This window comes from Cucumis sativus, chromosome 3 (assembly GCF_000004075.3).
Source record: "Cucumis sativus cultivar 9930 chromosome 3, Cucumber_9930_V3, whole genome shotgun sequence".
Taxonomy (NCBI): domain Eukaryota; kingdom Viridiplantae; phylum Streptophyta; class Magnoliopsida; order Cucurbitales; family Cucurbitaceae; genus Cucumis; species Cucumis sativus.
Window position 1 is genome coordinate 37,881,326 of NC_026657.2, and position 21,761 is coordinate 37,903,086.

Here is a 21,761-nt window from a genome sequence, read left to right on the forward strand (position 1 = left end):
GGGTTGAAATTTCAATTTCTGTATATTCTTCTAAAAAAAACTCTTATCATTATTGAATCATCAAGTTTTGAAATAATAAAACAATAAAAAAGAAATTAGATGTATATTTGTAAAGTATAATCAAGTTATGAAATTTGTCAATTTATTGATTTCTTTTTAATTTCACTTTCATTGTATTTTTTATGTACCAATTGTTGACATAAATTTTTGTTTATTTTTTTCCCTTTTTAATTTGTCTCAATTATCATTTTGGTATTCTTAATTTTTCTCTAATTTTTGGAATTTCTATGCAATTTGACATTAAATATGTATGGAAAGCACAAGGAAGACAACATTACTTAAAAACTTTTAAAACTATCACATGTCTACTTTTTGTTTATGATACATTTGTTCTCTCTCTCTCTCTTTTTCATTTGGATTTTTTATTTATTTATTTAAACGTTTTTTAAAAATCAACCCAAAATTTAAAAACCATAAAAAAAAAAGAAGAAAAAGAATCTTAATTTTCTTTTAAAAATATTAACTGAAAATTCAAATTCTTTACTTAAGAATATTCACATGTGTATGTATGTATGCATATAGGTAAATATTTTCAAATAAGATGTTGAAATTGAAGGAAGAAATATTTAATTAAATTAAATCCAAAGTAAAATACTACAATGGGATTTGTTGTTTTGCCTTTGCCATTTTCCTTTGAAAATTATTTACATTTGTCATTTCAATTTCAATGTGCATTGTTATTTAAAGAAGAAAAAAATCAACTTGATCAAATAAAATAAATGAGAAAATTTTGCTTAGTTGAGAATGCCAAACAATCAATAAGATTGAACCATGTGGGTATCAATATTTTTCTCTAAAAATATATATAAATCAAAGTTGCATATTTATTTATTATCTAAAAGAAAAAACAAAAGCTATCATCTCCCCCACTACTTCTATATTTCATGTTACACCCTTCCATTTAATTAAATTATCACATTTGACATCATTTTGATATATATATATATATACAAAATAAAATTTTCTACCTAAATTACAAAATTTCCATCCAAAGTTTGGCAAATATTTTTATTATACTTCCATTCAATATTAGTTTGAGATTAAAATTGATTAATTTGGTTTTAGAAAGAAATAAAACTTGAAGTAACATGAATCTATGAAGTGTGTTGTATCACTTTGGATTGTATCTAAGAAAAAACAAAAAAGAAATAATCATATTTATGATCCCAACACCAAATTTACTATAAAATATTAGATTTTTGAATCATCATCTTATGGGATCTCTCAAGAGATGAAGAGAAGGAAGAAGAAGGAGAAGAAGGAGAAAGAAAAGTATTGGACGAAACCGAAGCAAAAAAATCATTGAATATTTATCACTGACGAACGCCATATGAACGCTTTGCTCATCTTTTTCTTTGGTGGGTAAAAAGAAAAATGGCGGTATCTCTAACAACATAGAGACAGAGACAAACAATTCCTACCCAACAATCCTTTTTTTTTCCTACTCTTTTTCATATCAACATTGAAGAACAATCAGCGACAAGACAACCCCTTTTTTCCTCGTACAATCTTGAGCTTTGGTTTTTTTTCTCACCATTTTCAGAGGTAAATTTCATTTTTGCCTCTGTTTTCTTCTTCCCCAAGCTTTGATTTGACTACACGGCAGACGCCATTGAAGTTCATTGTTCTCTTCTTCTTCTTCTTCTTCTTCCATGGATTTCAATTTTCAGGTCCATTGGGAATTTGGGTTGGATTTACTTTATGCTATAACTTCTTTTCTTTAACTCTATGGATATGTGAAGTAAATTGATGTTGGGGGGTTTTTTGCTGCTGTTGTAATATGATATTTTCCATTGAGGGGTCTTGTTTTTGTGTTGTGTTCTTCTTGTTTGATTGATTTCCTCGATTGGGTTGGTGTTTGATTCTGGAAATCTGGTGATGGGTGCTTCAAATTTTGGTGGTTTTATCTGTTTATTGGCTTGGTTGTTGTTTCTGTTCTTTTTTATTCAATGTGAAGTATGCTTTGCAAGTATTCGGAGTTTCGGGGAAATCTTTCCAGGCTTTCAAGGCTCTCAAATGAACTGGATTGATAACAATGGGCTGTTTCTTATGTCAAATAATTCTAAATTTGGATTTGGGTTTGTGACTACTCAAGACGTTACAATGTTTTTATTGGCTGTCATCCACACAAGCAGCTTAAGAGTAGTTTGGTCTGCAAATAGAGCATTTCCTGTTGCTAATTCTGATGAGTTTACATTTGATGAGAAGGGAAATGCAATGTTGAAGAAAGGTTCTGTTGTGGTTTGGTCTACAAATTCTAGTGATAAAGGGGTTTCTTCCTTGGAGTTGCAAAACTCGGGAAATTTGGTTTTACGAGCGAACAATAGCGACAATGAAATAGTTTGGGAGAGTTTTAGCCATCCAACTGATACTCTTTTATCAGGGCAGGATTTTGTTGAAGGAATGAGACTTGTGAGCGATCTTAGCAATAATAATAATATGAGTTATTTCCTTGAAATGAAGTCTGGTGATATGACTCTCTCAGCAGGTTTCCAATCACCACAGACTTACTGGTCTATGGCTAAGGAGAATCGTAAAACCGTTAATAAAAATGGCGGGGCAGTCTACTCGGCGACTCTTGATACGAACTCTTGGAAGTTCTACGATCGGAGCAAAGTCCTGCTCTGGCAATTCATCTTCTCGAATGTAGCCAATGAAAATGCTACTTGGATAGCAGTTTTAGGTGATGATGGTTTTGTGTCATTTTATAATCTTCAAGATTCTGGTGCGGCTTCAACTACTAGGATACCTGAAGACTCTTGTAGCACACCGGAGCCGTGTGGTCCGTATTTTATATGTTATAGTGGGAACAAATGCCAGTGCCCTTCAGTTCTTAGCACAAATCCGAGTTGCCAACCTGGGATTGTCTCTCCCTGTCATCAATCGAATGGAAGTATAAAGCTTGCATATGCTACTGGGGTCAAATATTTTGCACTCGAATTTCTGCCATCCACTTCAACGACTGATTTAAATGGTTGCAAAAACGCTTGCATGAGTAACTGTTCTTGCCGTGCATTGTTCTTTGAAAATCTAACAGGGAACTGCTTCTTGTTGGACGACGTCGGTAGCTTTCAAAACTCCAATGAGGACTCTAACTTTGTCTCATACATCAAGGTCTCGAACAACGGAGGCAGTGGTGACAACAACGGTGGGAGTAGAAATGGGGGAATGAACTCTCATATTGTTGCGATCATCATTGTTTTCACCGGGTTCGTCATTTGTGGCCTACTTTATTTGGCATTTTGTTACTACAAGAGAAAGAAAAAACTGCCAGGAACTCCTCACGAGACTTCCGAGGATGATAACTTCTTGGATGGTTTAACAGGAGCACCCATTCGTTATAGCTACGACAATCTTCAAACTGCAACCAATAATTTCTCAATGAAACTTGGTCAAGGAGGATTTGGCTCAGTATATCAAGGACTTCTACCTGATGGAACTCGGGTTGCCGTGAAGAAATTGGAAGCAGTCGGTCAGGGAAAGAAGGAGTTTCGAGCTGAAGTGAGCATAATTGGTAGTATCCATCATGTTCATTTGGTCAGGCTCAAGGGCTATTGTGCTGAAGGATCACACAAGCTTCTTGCTTATGAATACATGGGAAATGGGTCTTTAGACAAATGGATATTTAGGAAGAACAAAGAAGATTTCTTGTTAGATTGGAATACAAGATTCAATATTGCATTAGGAACAGCTAAAGGACTAGCTTATCTCCATGAAGATTGTGATGTAAAGATTATTCATTGTGACATCAAACCCGAAAATGTGCTTCTTGACGACAAATTTCTTGCAAAAGTTTCAGATTTTGGCCTTGCAAAGCTAATGACACGTGAGCAGAGTCATGTTTTTACGACACTAAGAGGAACTCGAGGGTATCTTGCTCCAGAATGGATCACAAACTACGCCATTTCAGAGAAGAGTGACGTGTATAGCTACGGTATGGTGTTGCTCGAGATAATTGGTGGAAGAAAAAACTTCGACTCAACAGAAACTTCAGAAAAATGCCACTTCCCATCTTATGCTTTTAAAATGATGGAAGAAGGAAAACTTGAAAACATCCTTGACTCAAATCTGGCCATAAAAAATGGCGATGAAAGAGTTTTTACAGCCATTAAAGTTGCACTGTGGTGCATACAAGAAGATATGCACCTCAGGCCACCAATGACTAGAGTAGTCCAAATGCTTGAAGGCCTTTGTGCCGTTCCTCCGCCTCCAACTTCCTCCCCACTCGGTTCTCGCCTGTTTTCAAGTTTCTTCAAATCAATCAGTGAGGGAGGAACCTCTTCCTGGCCATCGGACTGCAACAGCGATGCGTATCTTTCGGCCATGAAGCTCTCCGGGCCAAGATGATAGATAATTACACTCAAAAAGATTTTGGCATATGATTCATTCCATTCCAAACAGATGAGTTCTCATATACTTCTACTTAGCATCATATTCTTGTACATTAGTCTGTCCTCAAACACTTTTGAAAACATTAGAAAATTGAATAGTTTTGTTGTTTGTTATGTACAGTCATCCCCGTTCAGTACCCGTTTTGTTTTTGTTTTGAAAATTAAGCTTATAGACATCACTTCCACCTCCACCTCCAGTTTTCCTACTTTGTTATTATTGTTACTAAAAAGTAGCTTTTAGGAGTGATGAAGATGAAACTCAACTTTCTTCAAAACTACACAACTCTAAGACTAACTGCATCTTTGTGATCTTCCCTTATCTTTCCTACTGTCCATGTCTTTGTCGTCATCTTCTTTCACATCATGGTGAAATTTGGGTAGAAAACGAAGTGATAGATTGATTAAAACATGAATGTGTGGAGTGAAAAATGCAAAAAAAAAAAAAGAAAGAAAGAAAGAAAAAAGATAGAGAAAGAAGGCATTTGGAATAAAGGGTTATGAAGAATGATGTGTGTCCAAAAATGTAAGCTCATGGGTCAGTCAGTCCTTGAAATCCCCACCCTTTTTTCTTTTGATATTTCTTTTTCCTTTAATATCCTCATTCTTCTGTCCTTTTATCCATTCTAATTCCAACTATCTTATCTCCCACTCCCATTTTTTCATTCACTAAAACATGAAGATTTGTACTATAATGTTTCTTTTTTTTTCTTTTTTACTGTTGATTCTTTCATATCGCAATTGTATTTTAACATGAATTTCTGTCAACGTTGTGTTTATTTGATTTTGAGCGTGATAGGCTACAAAACTGAGCCAATCTACCCAAAGCGAAGGTTAGATAAGGATGAGTCTAGTCGATGTTGGTTTAGAAAAAATACAATCTGACAACATTTTAAAAAAATTTCAAGTCAATTGATCAACGGTCAGCTTGTACTTCTTCTTAGTCGGGATTAGTTCAATGTTACTAAACCAATCATTAATAACTTTGGACGACTAATGTTCACCCGCACATAAAAATAACGTGGTTACATGTTTTGATTATTTGTAAATTTTCATTTAATTTTAAGTTTTTTTTTCTTTTTTGATATTCTATTTTGGCTCATAAACTTAAGTTAATTATCACTATAGATATACTAATTTAGTCTCTTGAATTTTAGTTTGGAACGATTTTGCTAGTGTATTTTCAAATTTTTATAACGATTTAATTTAGTCTTAAACTTTAACTAATAATGGGGGATGATTTAACTCGGACTTTGCAAATGGTAATAAATTATTTTTTATCATTAAAATTAAATTTTAGCGATAAAATCTTGATTTTTGAGCTAAACAACACACTCCAACCTTCTAGTCGTTGAGTTGTCGAGACTAAAACCTGAATTCGATTACTCTATCACATCAACAAAATAACGTATCGTTGGTATTTAATATCGAGTTTCTAAACATTTGAAATAAACGTGGTTTCTATTTTGAAATAGATGGAACCGGTTAAAGAAGGGATGGGATGGGATGGGATGAAGACATAAGAAGTGGTAGGGGTCCAACGTGGCAAAGAGGTGGACGTGGAAGAAAATGATTGGAGGTGGGGGGGATCAAATAATAAAGAGAAGAAAAAAAAGAAATGGAAAATTGGTTGGAAAGTCTTTAGAGAGAAAGAAGAGTAGAGTGTAAGAAGAGGAAGAGAGAACATGCAATGGTCGGAGTACACGTGGCAGTGGCTGGTGGTGCCACCTAGTACCTAAGACCCCCCTCTCACGTGTTTCCTTCCTCATCCTCACGTGCCTTGCCGGGGATTATTTGGACATGGAGTTATACTATCCTTATCCCTTTTCTGGATAGGGATAACATTCTCCCGTTTTCCAAACATCATATTCCCCATCTTGGTTCCCTTCCCCCATATATCAAAATCCTCACTTCCTTTATAATTCATTATAATAATACCTCTTTATTAAACTCATCCTTTTTATTATTTATTATGCTCTACTTTTAGTTTTATATATATATATATTGTTTTTATCTTTCTATTTTTAAATGTCTAAGAATTTAACTAAAAAAATTCATTTGGTTTTTTTTGTTTGTATTTAAAAATGCTCCTAAATTATGATGTTTTTATATATTTTTTTTTTTGAATTAATTTTGAAAGGTTAAATTTATTAAAAATATAATGGTTAAATTTGGACGAAAATTAAATGGAATGGAACTTAAAATACATAAACAAAAATAATTATGAATATATTATCCTAAATATTAGGTAGTTTGAGAATTATTTTGTTTTTTGTGTTCTATTTTTTTTTGTAAATTAATTAGGATTGTTTCCTCACAAATAAATGAAAATTTAAAAAATAAAAATTACATTTTTCCAATGTCAAAATTTTACTGTTTCTTTTTTAAAATTAAAACTAGGAAGTAGGCAATGGCGTTGAAGGTCGTTCATAAGTGAAATTTAATTTTAAAAAATAAATTATTATATTTTAAAAATATATATTTTTGATTTCCTTGTTTTTGCTAAATATTTTCGTTGCAGGGTAGTTTATGTTAAATAAATTGGAAGTCTATTAATGAAAAATGTTAGGTTTATTATTCTCGTGTAAGTTAAAAATAAAATTGTAGCTAACATAAGTTTAGCTTAGATGACATATGTATATTTCGAGGTCTCACATTCAAATCCTTCCACTTATAAATGTTGCCTTTTTATATTTGGAAAATATTTCTAGATTGGTTTTCTAAAATTAATTAATTATAACTAAATTAACTTGAGAAAATATATATTTTAGCCTTGTAAACTAATTTTTAGCACTTTTAAATTAACTTGGAAGAATGTTTTTTTTTTTAAAAATATTTTTTCATTTAAACATTTTTAATAAAAGAAAATTTAAAAACCACTTAAAATAAATATATTTGTGTGTTTGCACTTTAGTTGATTTGTTATATATCATAAGTCTATTTTTTTAAAACCAATGTCAAACGGCTATAAGATACTATATAAATTAATAGTTTGAAATAATGGTCTCCAAACCAATCGAGAGGTTTTAGAATATGCAGTTAAGGATTCAATTTGACGTCAATACGAAGAGATGAATAAGTTTGGATTATTTTTTTATCGAAGACGAGACGAGAGAAAGAACAACACTCTCCCCTAATCAAAGTTTGAACACTCCACATATACGTTGATCGATCTTATCTAAATGTTTAAGCATACGATCTTGCTAGATCATACATTGTTTAGATGATGATATTGAATAATTTTGTTATCAACATAGAGGCATTATGACATTCTCAATATTCAAAATTTAAAACTACTTTTATACAACCTAATGATCAAACTTTAAATAGTCTCCTAATTAAAACGTAAATACATGACATATCATTAATTATATCGAAATGACAAAAATATCCCTACTTAATATGTCGTAGAAATATTATTAAAATCGAAAAGTACTAGAATTTCTTCATATATATTAAATAAATTATAAATAATAATTTGATGGACGGTTCATAACAAGAGGTCAAACAATCCATTTTTTTTCAAAATCCAACACTTGAGAAATGTCGAACCAAACTATATTTTTAGACTATTCCTAAGTTGTATTTAACAAAGGATGTGAGTCTATACATTTTTAGATTATTCCCTTCTTAAATTTTGTATCTTTATATCATATTATAACATAACATAAGGCATTCCAATGTCCACAAGTTTGATAAGTTAAAATCTTAGAAGCTAAAACTATTGTTGATTGGCCTAAATCATATTCTTGTTTCTCGGAATGGACATATCCCCTGATGAAGGTAGAATATAGTTTGATTGAAGTCAATCAAGTTGTTGAATCGTGAGATTTTAGACTTCGGTAAAGGTTTCTCACTTTTGTAAAATTATCAGTGATGGGAATGAAGTTGCCTATAATCTAGCAGCTTGACTTTTTTACGTGAGATTTCCTTTTGTTAGATTATTTTATCGGTTTTTATTAATATATATCAACTTCAAATTAAAAAAAAAATGATATATTACAATCTACATATATTGTCATTTTACTAAGTTTAGAAGCTTTTAAATTACACATTATTGTTTTTGTTATTTAATTAAAACCTATCAAATAACGAAACATTTATATTAACAATAAAGAGTTAGAAAAGTTGAATGGTATAAAATTTTGTTATATATATTTGGATTATTTATGGTATATTTAAAATAGATTGTTAGGGCAAAATTAGAAAGGAAGAAAAGAGAAAAAAAAGGTGTTGAAGAAAAAATAGGGAATTGAAGTAGAAAAAGTTACGTGGGGATTAGGAAGATAAGTTAGCTTAAAAGCATTGAGGTGTTTCTTTCAAATTAGGTAATTAGTCTTTAATTACATTCTAATCCAATTAATTTCGTCTATTTTAATCATCCTTTATTTCCACTGCATCTCAAACAAATTACTTCCAATAATTAATCAAATCAAAAGACTCCAACCACTATATCTACTTTAAAACTTTTAATTGGTAACAATTCAATCTCTAAATTTTAAAGTAATCAACTACTTTATAAACTATTTGTGTAATAAATTTCATTAAATTTTTACGGTATAATTTTTAGTACGTAGATTAAATTGTAAATTGTTATGGATTAAAATTTAAGGAGGAAGTTGTTAAATATGGTTGATTAAATCATTATCAAGACATAAAAAAACTTTAGCATTTTAAACTAAAATTAATTTTAAATTCAAAACAATTAGACCTCCTTTGAATAAAATTTGTTTCTTTTTGTTTTTTTTCTTAAAAGTTTATAAATTCAAAATATTAATGTATTTTGAGGAATGATTGTGGTGGAATAAAAGAATAAGATTAAAAACAAAGAAGAAATAGAATTAAGGAATTGAAATAGGAAAAATACAAAAATCCAAAATCCACCACCGCTCCCAAAGCTCCCCTGACCTTTTATTTAATTGTGAGGTGAACCCAAAGTGTGTTTTGACCAAATTGACCTCATTTTACTAGCATTGCGATGGGGGTATTTACGGAAAACACCAAAAGGAGCGTTTCATAGCCTTAGTCCCTCAGCTGCTGCTCCCAATAAATAAATAACGCGCCTCTCTTTTTTCCTTCTTTTTAATTTACATAATTCCTTTAAACAAATAAAAACTCTTTTAAATATTTATAGATATTAATGATATTCTACATAACCTAATTATTGCATTTTACTGTATTTATAAATAGTTTAAAAATAATCGACTCCTGTTTAAATATTTTTAAAATTACAGTCTCTAAACAAAAGGCAACCAAAGAGAAAACTTCCAAGTCGGATAGAAGCCTAAATAGATTTGTGGTTTTTTCGTCAATAAATTTGAAAATTTTACGTCTTTCATTCCCGTGTTTTAAGTTTATTTCAAAATGTTATCATTTGGGATATGAAGCAAGAATGTAATTTTAATTGTAGTAGTAATGAATAATTAAGTTTTTTTTTTTTGTTGTAATTAGAGATATTAACACTAATTATGGAAAGTGATTATTTAGTTAAAAAAACACAAAGTAAAAAGAGTATAAATTTTGAACATTGTCAACAAAATCCCAATCTTAAAAATAAAATTGTAGTCTTTTTAAATATGTGAATTTAATATTTAGTTGGATGAACTTTTAAAGTGTTTAAATTTAAAGAAAAAAACATTTTAAAAAAATTGAGGTGTTCGATCACTTTTCAAAAATATAAAATTGAAAAATAATCCAAAATTTGTGAAAATATATATAGAAGATCTAACCAAAAAATATAAAAAAAGAAAAACATGTATATACATATCTAACCAAACATGTATGCGTTTAAATTTTAAAATCATTTTAAATAATAAATAAAGTGTTTAAAATAAAATGTATTATTTAAAATCATTTTTTCTATATATAATCAAAACGTACTCTTAGTTTAGTCTTTTATAATATTTTCTTAGTTCCACCTATTTAGTTTCATTAAATTTAATTAACTATACGATTAGTAGGTTTTCAATTAAAACGTAGGTTAGGGGCTAAAATAAAATTACCTTCAAATTATAGAGACAATACATGTGCAATTTAAATTTTACTTCTTTTAATAATTATATAAAAGTATTTGGGTTTTTTATTAAGAAAAATAGAAAAACTATTTATACTTTATCAAACAAAATTTATTACATTTGATGATTTGATTTTTGTATGAAATATAAATATTTGGTGAAAATGTTTTATTTTGAACTTTTTTATAAAAAAAATCATGTAATTGTTTATATTTTGGGAGTGATAATGTTGGAATTGCATTTTTTTTAAATTTATTATGTTTATATGAAAAATAATCTATTGACTACAATTGTGTAAATAATAAATGATAGGAATTTATGGTTTTAAGAAAATCATGAATAAAATTACCACGATAAAAACAAATTTATTATATGACTTGTCGCCGTCAATTTATTTTTAAGAATTAGTGATTGAATTATTATACCACGTTAAAAATACGAGAAAGTGCATGCAATTACCATGAAAACAAAGTTCATTATGACTCGTCATATTCAAATTATTTTCGAGAGTCGATGATGGTATTGATTATAAAATTAAAATATCATTATGCCAAAATATCTAAAGTGATTTTTATGGTTTGTTTTTTAATTTTATGGAAATTTAGAAATATATAGTTTAGAAAGAAAAGTAGCTTCTTCTCATGGTTTGAAATGAATGGAAAATCAATTTGTCATTAAATGGTTTTGGATGGATATGCACTTTAATTTACCACACATAATAATTAATGTTGTCTTCTTTTCTTTCTTTTTTTTTTTCTTTCTTTTTTTCCCATTTTGTGATAAATCAAGAGATAAAATATTTGGTTTTTTGGGTAAAATATTATTTTGATTTTTTAATTTGTTTAACTTTAGTTATATAACTTTATCCAAGTTTAATTTAAGTATTTTTAAAGAAACTTTAAATGGAATAATTCAAAGTTAATATTTTTTTATTAAAATTGGCTAAACAAGGTTAATCATTTTTGTTTTAAAATATAGTAAAATAAATTAAAATGTTTACAAAATATAACAATATTTTAGATTCTATCTATAATAAACATGGATGAACTTCTATGAATTTCTATCAATTTTACCTCGTCTATCATAGACAAAATATAAAATTTTATTATATTTTATAATTATTTTCAACCGTTTTATCATTACACTAATTCTCCCTATAAATATTAAAATGATTATCCTAATAAATAATAAAAGTTTATGAAAAGAAAATCAACACTAAATAAGTTAAATATAGACAAAATTTAAGATTTCTTACACGTTTTAAAATTGGAAGTTTATATATATATATAACTAAAATAGAAAAAGAATCCTATTTAACTTATTTATATATTATTATTATTAGGGGCAATTACTATTGTTTTCTTTTAAAAATATATAAGAAACATTTTTAAATATTTTGTAAATATATATATTTTTTCTATTCAATTTATGTAGAATTTTCGTAATAGATAAAGGAATTTGTTAAAAACCTATATTGCCTACTAAACTTTATCTTGAAATATAGCCAATAATTTGTGAACTTTGGCTTAATAATTATTTGTTGTTGACTTTACATATATCATATTAATAATTTTCGAAACCATTCTCAATAAATTGGCTTTAAATTATTATATATAGATAGAAGATTCAAATTTACGATGAAAAATCATTATACATGATTTTTTTAAAAAATAAAATCATTTTAATATATTTACATCATTCCCTTAATTTGCACAAATTTAAGAGAAAATTGCAAAATTAATATGTTTTTGAAAAATTGGTCAACTTATTATTATTGTCTATTTATGGAAAAAAGTTTTACTCCATGAAAATAAAAATTGGAATGATGTGATATATATATAAATAAGGGATTCAAAGAACATTATTGTAATTAGATCAATCATTGTTTTGCAGTTGGAAAATTATTGTGTAAACAACCAACAAATAGGGAAGATAAAGTTTTAGACAATAACATAATTTATTAATTATTGTGCACTTTTTTTTTCAAGTGGTTTTATTTGGTATCACACACTTCTTCTTCTTCTTCTTCTTTTTTGTTGGGAATGTCTATTTCTAATTAATTGTAATAAATTTCAATAATGTATTTTCTCCTACTAGGGATTCAGAGTTAATAACATTCTCGTATGTCAATTGAGTTATGCTCATTTTGGTCAAACTATTTTAATGTTAGATTTAAAATTTTTGTATCGAAACTTTTATGTTTGTGTTTAATATAGGTTGATAGCAACATTTGATTATATGAAAAATGTAATAAGTTTACGACATATTCAATTTTGTGTATAATATAGGATAATTATAATGGATAGCAATTTTATGAATAATAATTAAATATATAGAGCAATATTTTATTTTTAAATTGCAAATATAACAAATTAGTCTATCCGTGATAGAATTCTATCACTGATAAACTCTTATGGTTTATAAGTGATAAACCAATATTTGCAACGTGTAGTATATTTAGGGATAGACTCATATCATTGATAGACTTTGACAGATTTTGCTATATTTTAAAATTTTAAAAATGTTTATATATATACTTAATTATTTGAATCTAATTGTTGTATTTACAATATCCCGTGTAATATATCATTAAAATTTTCATTTGTGTCAAATAAATGTATGAATTATGGAAAACGTTGAATGTGTTAACGACATATTAGACGAAAAACAAAAATAATTCAAATGATTAATTATAAATAAAATGTAAAGTACGTAAGGAATTATTTTTATAAATTTTAAAGATCTAATAAGCACGAAATGAAAGTTTGTTCATTGTACTATTAAGTCATTTTTAAGTTTAAAGATTTATACGATACAAACCGAAAAATCCAGGATTAAACTTGTAATCTATAATTTTTACAATAAGAGTATAGGAGAATCGAACTATACAGACCTTTTGATAGTTAACATATTCACATGTCATGTGAGTTATACTCGTTTTTATACTATTAGGTATAAGCGAAGGAAGATAATTAACAATGACTTTAAACATGCAACGATAAAAATTTCATTTTATGTGTAAGTAACGATAACGATTTTAAACGATGTATATAATTAAATTTACCTTCACCTGCTATAAGTTTTATTTTTTGGGTTGATCTCGACCAAAACCACTTTAGCTTAATATCAACTAACGTGATATCGACCAAAACCACTTTAGCTTAATATCAACTAACGTACTCTTTCTTGAAATCGAAATTCAATCTCTCAATTTCACAATTTTTGTACTAAAACATATAAAACTCGTAAAAATCAATATTGAACGTGGTGTATTATATTTTGTTTCAAACCCTTTTTTATTTTGTTATATATATTAAAATTATATTTTGTTGGCAATCATCAAACACATGGTCATATATTATAAAACTACTTTATTATATATATATATATATATATATATATATATATATAATTTTAATAACAACAACCATAAATAATTGTGTTTTTAACTCTCAAGATTTAAAATATATTAATAATATTCATGCAACGTCTACTTCCCATTTATGTATTCGTACTTTCAAGAATATTATATTTTTCTTATGCACTTTTAAATTGTTTGCTTAAATTAAAATTAATTTTGTCTTTGTTATTTTCGATTAGACCATTTTAGTCTACTCAAAATCACGAGGTATATGATTCGAATTTTCTCATCATCAATTGCTGGATTAAGAAAACCTATTAAATATTCTCTAAAAAAATGCATGAATTATGATAAAGATCGAATTAAAGGTTAAACCAAAACATTAGTTTTTAAACTTAAAATGTTCGTTATTAGGTTTGCACACGTTAGTTTTTATGCCAAAGAACATTAAAACTTTTTCAATTTTGTTATAATAGAAAATGTGTTACTTTTCATTTTCGTTGATATGAAAGATCGAATCATTAACCTTTAATCTTAGTAATTTTTTTGACACAATACAAATTTACGAAGATAATAGTTGGCGTCTTATCCATTAGCCATGCTCAATTTTCTTTTTTTTCTTTTTAAAAGTTAAAAACTACTATCTTCCTTGAACCTATTTATTTATTTTTGTTATTTTACTTTTAAAATGTTAATTTCCGTTTCTCTACCTTCAACTTTAGTTATCATACTTTCAAAATTAATCGTAGTGTTTTGCTCTCAACTTTTGTTTACGGTAATCTCTATATTTGTTTTAAATTTCAATTTCTTAAAATGAAATAAAAATGAAAAACAAAGTCGTGAAATGATAAAGCAACATGAAATCTTTTGAATTAAAAATAGTTACAAATACAGCAAAATATCACAATTTTATTTATGATATAAATGTAGATTAGGTTAGTGTATGAGCATAGTAGATGTATTTTCATATTTTATTTATAATTTGTAAATATTTTAATTACCATATTTGAAAATAAATCTAAATTAGTTTAGCAACAAATTAGGGAAAAGAAAGAAAATATGAAATTCAGTTTAGGGATGATTGGATGAGGGAGAAGGAGTGGGCTGGGCCCGTCAGTTAATTAACCGTGGCTACATTTATTTACCCCCCGGTAAAATCGTCCAACCGTAAATATCTTCTTTCCTCTTTGTTTTCTTTTAACCGTAAAATTATTTAAGAAATAAGAAATAAGAAAAATAAATAATTTTAGTGTTTTTTTTATATTTTTTCCATTAAAATTCTGTGTCTTCTTCATCTTCTCTTTTCTCTTTCTTCTTTCATACAAAGCGGACTTGACCTGGAAATGGATTTGAATGCTACTCTTCTCTCCACTCCCCGCTTCTAAGATTTCCATTTCCCTCTCATTTCCCCCTTTCAATTCCTTCTCCAATTCCTTCTTCCATTCCTCAAATCTCTAGATCTTGTTTCGGATCCTTGGATCTCTCTTCCCCCCCCATTATCTCCTTTCCTCTTTTCTTCCAGATCTCTTCATTCTCACCAACTCCTATCCAACCCTACGCGCTTCTCTTTTTCATGACGTTCTGATCGTTTCCCCCCGTTTTCGAGGTCAGTTACTCAACTGTCTTGCTCTTGCTGTTGCTGTTTTTCTTCTTCTTTGTTTTATACCTGCTTGTTGTGGTGGAGGAGGAGTGGGAAGAGATGGAATGGTTGATGTTAGTCATGAATCTTATCGTTTTTTCTTTGATTGTGTTTGCGAGAGGAAAGATTAGTTAATGTTTCTTCTGGGTTTGTTTCCTTTATTTATTATTTTTTTTTTTACTTCAGTTGAGTGGAAAGGTAGATGTCTTTTTGTGTGTATGTGCGTGTGGGTTTAGTTTGAGAGCCGCATGCTTATTGTACGAATAGATCGAGTTGGAATGATGTGTTTTTCGTTTGATATATGTGTTTGAATCTGGATAATGGGAATGAGAATGGTGGAATTCTGATTTTGGTAATTTGTTGCTGCCTCAATCTGCAAATCGGAGGTCTGTGTGTGTGGTAATGGTATGATATGATGATGCTTGGATTTCTTGATTTCGGTTGGCTGTTTGGTGATGGAATTTCTGTAATGTGATTGATTGATGAGTGAGTGTGGCTAATTATATATATTTTCGGTTTGTGGTTGAATGACGAAGTCGTCGGGAGGTTATTTAAATCATTGTCTATGTCTTCGTTCACGGTTTCTTTGGGAAGAAATGGTTGACGGTTTTCAAACCATCCTCTACCACGTGTCCTAGTTCTAGAAATGTGGTTTTCTTTAAATTATTTTGGAACTAACTCGCTGTTGTAAAATCTGTAAAATCTTTTTATTCGGACTTGCTTTTCGGTTGTCGTATGAATCGTGAAGTCTGTGAAATGGATGAATGACTTTCTCCGTTCGTCTTTCAATTGATAATTTCTGTAAGTTTAATGTAAATGTATGGCATCGACCTGAGGAATGGTAAACGTTTTGCTATTAAGAATTCTCGTATGTGTTGTAAGACAGTTAATTACGACGTAATGCTAATTTACTGTATGTGTTGAATGTATTAGAAAAATGATTTCCTGGGTCGTAATAATTTTGGTTGAAATTTTTTGCTACTCTACTTGATTAAATTTGATGTCTTGTAATGCTTGTTTCTTCTTTGATCTGTTGTAGTTTACACCAAATGATGGAATCGGAAATCCTTGTACCTGCTGATGGGCTCAAACTGACCCTTCAAAATGGGTTTCATGAGCATGTTTCTGCTGCAGAGGAAATTGTTCCTAAAGTGACTGTGAGTGAGGACATAGACAAAGACACAGGGTCTCCAATGCAGCAAGAAAATATCGAAGATGATATCAATGATGGCAGTGCAACTAATGAATCGACCACAAGGGAACTCACGGAGGGGTCAAATTTTCCGGAAGAAAGCGATATATCAACCCTTTCTATGGCATGCTACTTTGTTTAATCTGTTTCTTTAGATGAAGTAGTTTATCTTTTTTTTTTACTCTAACAGGTGCAATTTCTTCTTTGATTGCATTCTTTTCAGGAAGGAGAGGAAAAGTGTGGCGATCCTCCCAAGAAAGTGAAACCAGAGAAGGGCCAAATCAAGAGCAAGAATGAAAAGTCGTCAAGCCTTAAACAGATTTCTTCGACTGGGGTGAAGAAGAATAAAGATGGAAAAGAGGCAGAACATCTTTTAAATGGTTCAGGTACAGGTGCATCGCATCCACACCCAAAACAGCCCAGTAAGAGTAGATCATTCAATGAGAGGCAAGCTCAAGTGCCAAAGGTAATGGTTTCTGCACATTGCCATTTGTGTATGCAACTTCTTCATGACCCCAAATTGTTGACCCGTCTATGCCTTCGAATCCTCACCCCATGCAGTTTACTATTTCTTATTCTGTTTGATGATGTCCTTCTCATATCCTTTTTATCTGTTTCAAGCAGCAAACTGAGAAGTCTGATGGTGATGGGGAAGGCTCCAAGTATGTTCTGCCTGCTTTTATGATTTAATTGGCTCTTCTTGGTTGGTTTAAATGTTTATTTAGTTTTATATCTAATTTAAGATCTATTTTTGCTTAAACAATGAATGGAGAGAACTTTAACTTTCCACTAAACTATTGACAGTGTAAAAATCAATTAATGCTCCATGGATCACTAAGTTGTGACTCATTTTTTGCAGGGAGAATACGAACCTGAAACCTTTGAAGAAAGGTCAACCTAGTAAATCAGAAGGAGAGTCGGAGTCTTCTTTGTATCCTTCTTTTCTTACCTACCCTCTACTATAACATTGATTTTCCTGAAAATAAATTAAAGAATGTAGTGCTATTTATACATTGTGCTTCACGTTATTTTGTTTCTTGTTGTTTGTTGGATACAAGAGTTTATCCTTGAACTGTTAATAGAAGTCCCAGAGCAGGAGATGAAAAACCAAATAGGGTTGGGAGACTTCCTAACTATGGTTTTAGTTTTAGATGCAACGAGCGTGCTGAGAAAAGAAAAGAGGTTTGTTTTCTGATACATTAGCGTGCACTTTTTTTGTAATTTTTCATTAATACTATATATAATGTGGGGCAGTTCTATTCGAAACTTGAGGAAAAGATACAAGCTAAGGAAGTAGAAAAGAACACTTTACAGGCAAAGTCCAAGGTATCATCACGGTCTCTATTTTCACTTTAATTTGTTCAACATTTGATTCGTATTATGAGAAAGTCGCATTGTTTGCAGGAAACTCAAGAGGCTGAGATAAAAATGCTTAGAAAGAGTTTGAACTTTAAAGCTACTCCCATGCCGAGCTTTTATCAGGAACCACCACCTCCCAAAGTAGAATTGAAAAAGGTAACAACATTTGAAAAGGAGATTTAAGTTTGGAATTCATTAATATCGGTTTCAAAATTTGATTGGTTCTCTCATGAACTTGTGGAGACACAATTTCTTGTATTTTTGCTGCTCAGTCTGAATTATAATTATGATGGCTCAAGAAGACACTCTGGGTAAATTTTTACCGATGTCCTTTTATAAAATATCCACCATGGCGTGTGGACCCTGTTCGTCTTTTGCATTCTAGCTGTCATCATCTGCATATCATGTGACTAGGGCTCTTAGCTTGACAGTTTTTTTTAATATATATGTATATATACACACACATTAAGGTTTAGGTGTTCAAAAGAAAACCTATAAATATTAAATCTTAGGTTGGTGGTTATCGTAGATTACCTATGACCTCGTTGTCTTTTATCAAGGTTATGTTTCTTATTTACCACTAAGCCATGTTGGTTTGGATTGAAAATCTTAGATTACATGATTTTAGTTATGTTTCATGTGAAGATTTCTTGTAGCATAATAATAGTTTAGAAGCAAGCGTGATGATTTTGATCCATTTAATCGATTTATTATTAAGTTGATCTAAAGTTGGCTAATGGAAACAACAAAAAATTGTTGATGTAGATACCACCAACAAGAGCTAAGTCTCCCAAGCTTGGCCGAAAGAAGAGTTCAACCCTAGCAGACTCTTCAAGTAATGATGGTGGTGATGTGCGATCAGCTCGCTTAAGTCTCGACGAGAATGTGGCTCTGAATAACAATTCTAAGGGGGTTTATCCTGTCCGTTCAGACAAGCCGAAAAGAAGGTCTCTTCCTAATCTGCCTTCTGAGAAAATTGTGATACCTGGTGTCGTAGCAAACGCAGGTGGGAAATCCTCAGCAACCAAGGTGAAAATTGTGGAGAAGGAGAAGGAAAAGCCTGCTGCTGCTTCAGCAACATCAACCACTACAAATGGAAAGAAAGAGGAAAAACGAACATCATCCGAGGCAGCAGCAGCAGCAGCAACAACATCAACAAAGAAGTCTGCCAGTTTAAGATCGACAAACGAAGAGAAAACTGCTCCGTCGATCGCAACAAACGAAGTCGTGAATCTCAGCCGGGAAGAGGAGAATGGAGTTGAACCTAGCAGCAGCGAAACAGAGAACCAGAACCATACAGACGAGGAACTGGAGAACGAAGAACAAGATCAGCAGCAACAGAACTCAGAGGAAGAAGGCGCAGTCCAATCATCCAGCATCATCATCGTTTGAAGCACTTGACTCGTGCGAGATGATTGGAGGATGATGCCATTTTGGGAAAAAGGAAAACAGAAGAAAATGGTAATGAATGAATGAGATTGATATTGATGATGAGACGTGAATTATTTTGACATTTTAAGAAGTGAAGTGAAGTGATGAAGTGAAGAGATGATGATGATGATGATGATGATATATTTTGTGATTGTTATGTATTATTATTATTATTAATATTAATATTATTAAGTGTTTTTGTGTTCATAAGCATCAAATTAATAGTTTTTTTTTTTGTGACTCTGACTTTGTGTGCCTTCCAACTTTCACAGTTGCTGGTTGCGTCACTGAAGAAGGGATTTGCCATTTGTTGTATGTATAACTTTCTCTCGTCACTCTTTCCCTTTTCTTTTTTGATCCTCTAATTTATGTTCCCTATCCCCTCCCCTCCCTTTTTCCATTATATATTATTTCCCATTTCTGAGAGCTTACCAAAAAAAAATTATATATATATATATATTTGTGATATCCTCCCTTTTCTTTTTTTTTTCTTTTTTCTTTTTCTTTTACAACTTTGTACTTCTTCTAATGGGGAATTTCTCTTTATGGGCTTTTTTCCTAATTCTCTGTACCTTTTTATTCTTATGTTTGCATGATGAAATTCTAGTCATTCCAATAAGTTTATTTTAGGCTACATTTCAATTTACTTAATTCTTTTCTTGAGTTATGTAACTATTTGGGTCACTATAATAATAGGTTTTTGAAGATGATAAATATGTGAACCTTATGTAGACATAAGAATAAAAAAGAATTATATTTAATTAGTAATATAGATGATAATATGTATGTACGTTATGAAATGGATCTTTAATTTCAATTGGTTAATGTGAGTGAGGGTGAGAATAATCTTTAGAAGCAAAGAAATAGGTTCATTATTCATTAGCAGCATTGTTGTTCTCTATATTTCTAATCAATTTAAAAGGTTACATGATTGTGGATTTTTTCACCATTGGACTTGAAATCATGTGAGAAAAAATCCTAGAGACCCTTTTCTTTCCTGTTGTCCTAATAAACAATCATCCCCCCATAATCAAAAGAAAATCTAAAAGTCATCTCATGTGTATAGAGTTTGTCATAAAATAGTTTTAAGAATTCGGTGCTTCCAAAATGTAGGATCATCGATAGAGTTTTCGGTTCATCTTCAAGGATGATGAAGATTTCATGAGGTGCGAGACGTAGGATTTAAGGAACACGATATTGGTATTATTATTATTCTCTTCGGTCACAATTAGAATAGGGAAAGTGATTGTTTAGTTGGCTTTTTATACTATAAGATTAGCTCATCCATTTACTTATAAATTTTAATTTTGTGCTAAAATCATTCACTTTCAAGTTCAATTTGTGATAAGAAAAGTTGTTTATAATAAGAAAAGAAGTTGTCTATATGTTATCTACAAACTTATAAACATTCTACACAACAATCATAACGAGAGAGTATTAAGAGGAGAATGAACATGAGAAAGAGATTAGTAATCTAGTTTGGTATAAGCCATCTATGTCTTCAATTGCAACATTGTACTTATCTATAATGTTAAGTGGAACACAAAGTACGTTCATTGAATAAGGAAGGATATACAATCAATAATAAAAGTTTTTTGTAGGATCAACGTTTTCGTACAACGTTCATTTTTCAAAAACAACTAAAACAATGTCATATCTAATAAAATCTTTAAGTATAAAACAAATATTGTCAATCACATCATCTTTTAACAATACCAAATTAGAAGTTTACGAACTTACCTAACATTTTCTTAAGACAAAAAGCCTATTCAAACATATTTCTATTTAATAAATATCTATTAAATACAAAATTGAAACTTTATTAACTTATTAAAAACATTTTAAGTTTACATGAAGGTTTTAGAAACTAAATTTAAAATTTAATTGATTATAGTTTTATCTCTAAAATATTATTTAATTTTTCAAAATGATTAAATAATATTATGTGTTAATAGTATTTTTCTATATATTGTGTTATTTAGTTGAAGATTATCGGTATTTAAATAAACATATATATATATATATATATATATATATATATATATATATATTACTCAACTTTATTTGATCGAGTTTGAATTCACATTGTTTTGAAAATAGAAGATCTAAAATTTAACAAAGAAGCAACTTTTAGTGATTACCAAAGTACTATTTTAACCTATTTTTATTCTTTTAAATTTGCAACGACTAAGGAGCTATTAGTAGGAAATGAATCTCTTCATTTCTTTCTCTTCTTTTACATAAAATATCTACTGCTTGATTTGCCTTTTATTATTCATATTTTCAACCATTTTCCCTACCAACCATTATAACAAAG

At 29.7% G+C, this 21,761-nt stretch overlaps 2 protein-coding genes across 3 annotated transcripts; both read left to right on the top strand.

Moving 5' to 3' along the window:
* Positions 1-1,253: 1,253 nt before the first annotated feature.
* On the top strand, positions 1,254-5,099 carry LOC101207644 (G-type lectin S-receptor-like serine/threonine-protein kinase SD2-5). Its single transcript, XM_004136303.3, has one exon. The coding sequence runs from the start codon at positions 1,939-1,941 to the stop codon at positions 4,405-4,407; it is 2,469 nt and encodes an 822-aa protein (XP_004136351.2). The 5' UTR covers positions 1,254-1,938; the 3' UTR covers positions 4,408-5,099.
* A 9,977-nt stretch (positions 5,100-15,076) lies between these two features.
* Positions 15,077-19,912, top strand: LOC101207396 (protein WVD2-like 5). Of its 2 annotated transcripts, XR_004215322.1 has the most exons (10): positions 15,077-15,429; positions 16,502-16,778; positions 16,878-17,120; positions 17,279-17,316; positions 17,514-17,585; positions 17,737-17,836; positions 17,909-17,980; positions 18,059-18,169; positions 18,779-19,474; positions 19,717-19,912. XR_004215322.1 is itself a non-coding variant. In XM_031882745.1 (9 exons), exons 2-9 carry the CDS (start codon positions 16,512-16,514, stop codon positions 19,403-19,405), a joined length of 1,530 nt encoding a protein of 509 aa, XP_031738605.1. In that variant the 5' UTR covers positions 15,077-15,429; positions 16,502-16,511; the 3' UTR covers positions 19,406-19,687. The 2 variants fall into 2 exon arrangements, 1 of the variants encoding a protein (XP_031738605.1); XM_031882745.1 differs by lacking the exon at positions 19,717-19,912 and having other exon boundaries at positions 18,779-19,687.
* The last annotated feature ends 1,849 nt before the right edge of the window (positions 19,913-21,761 follow it).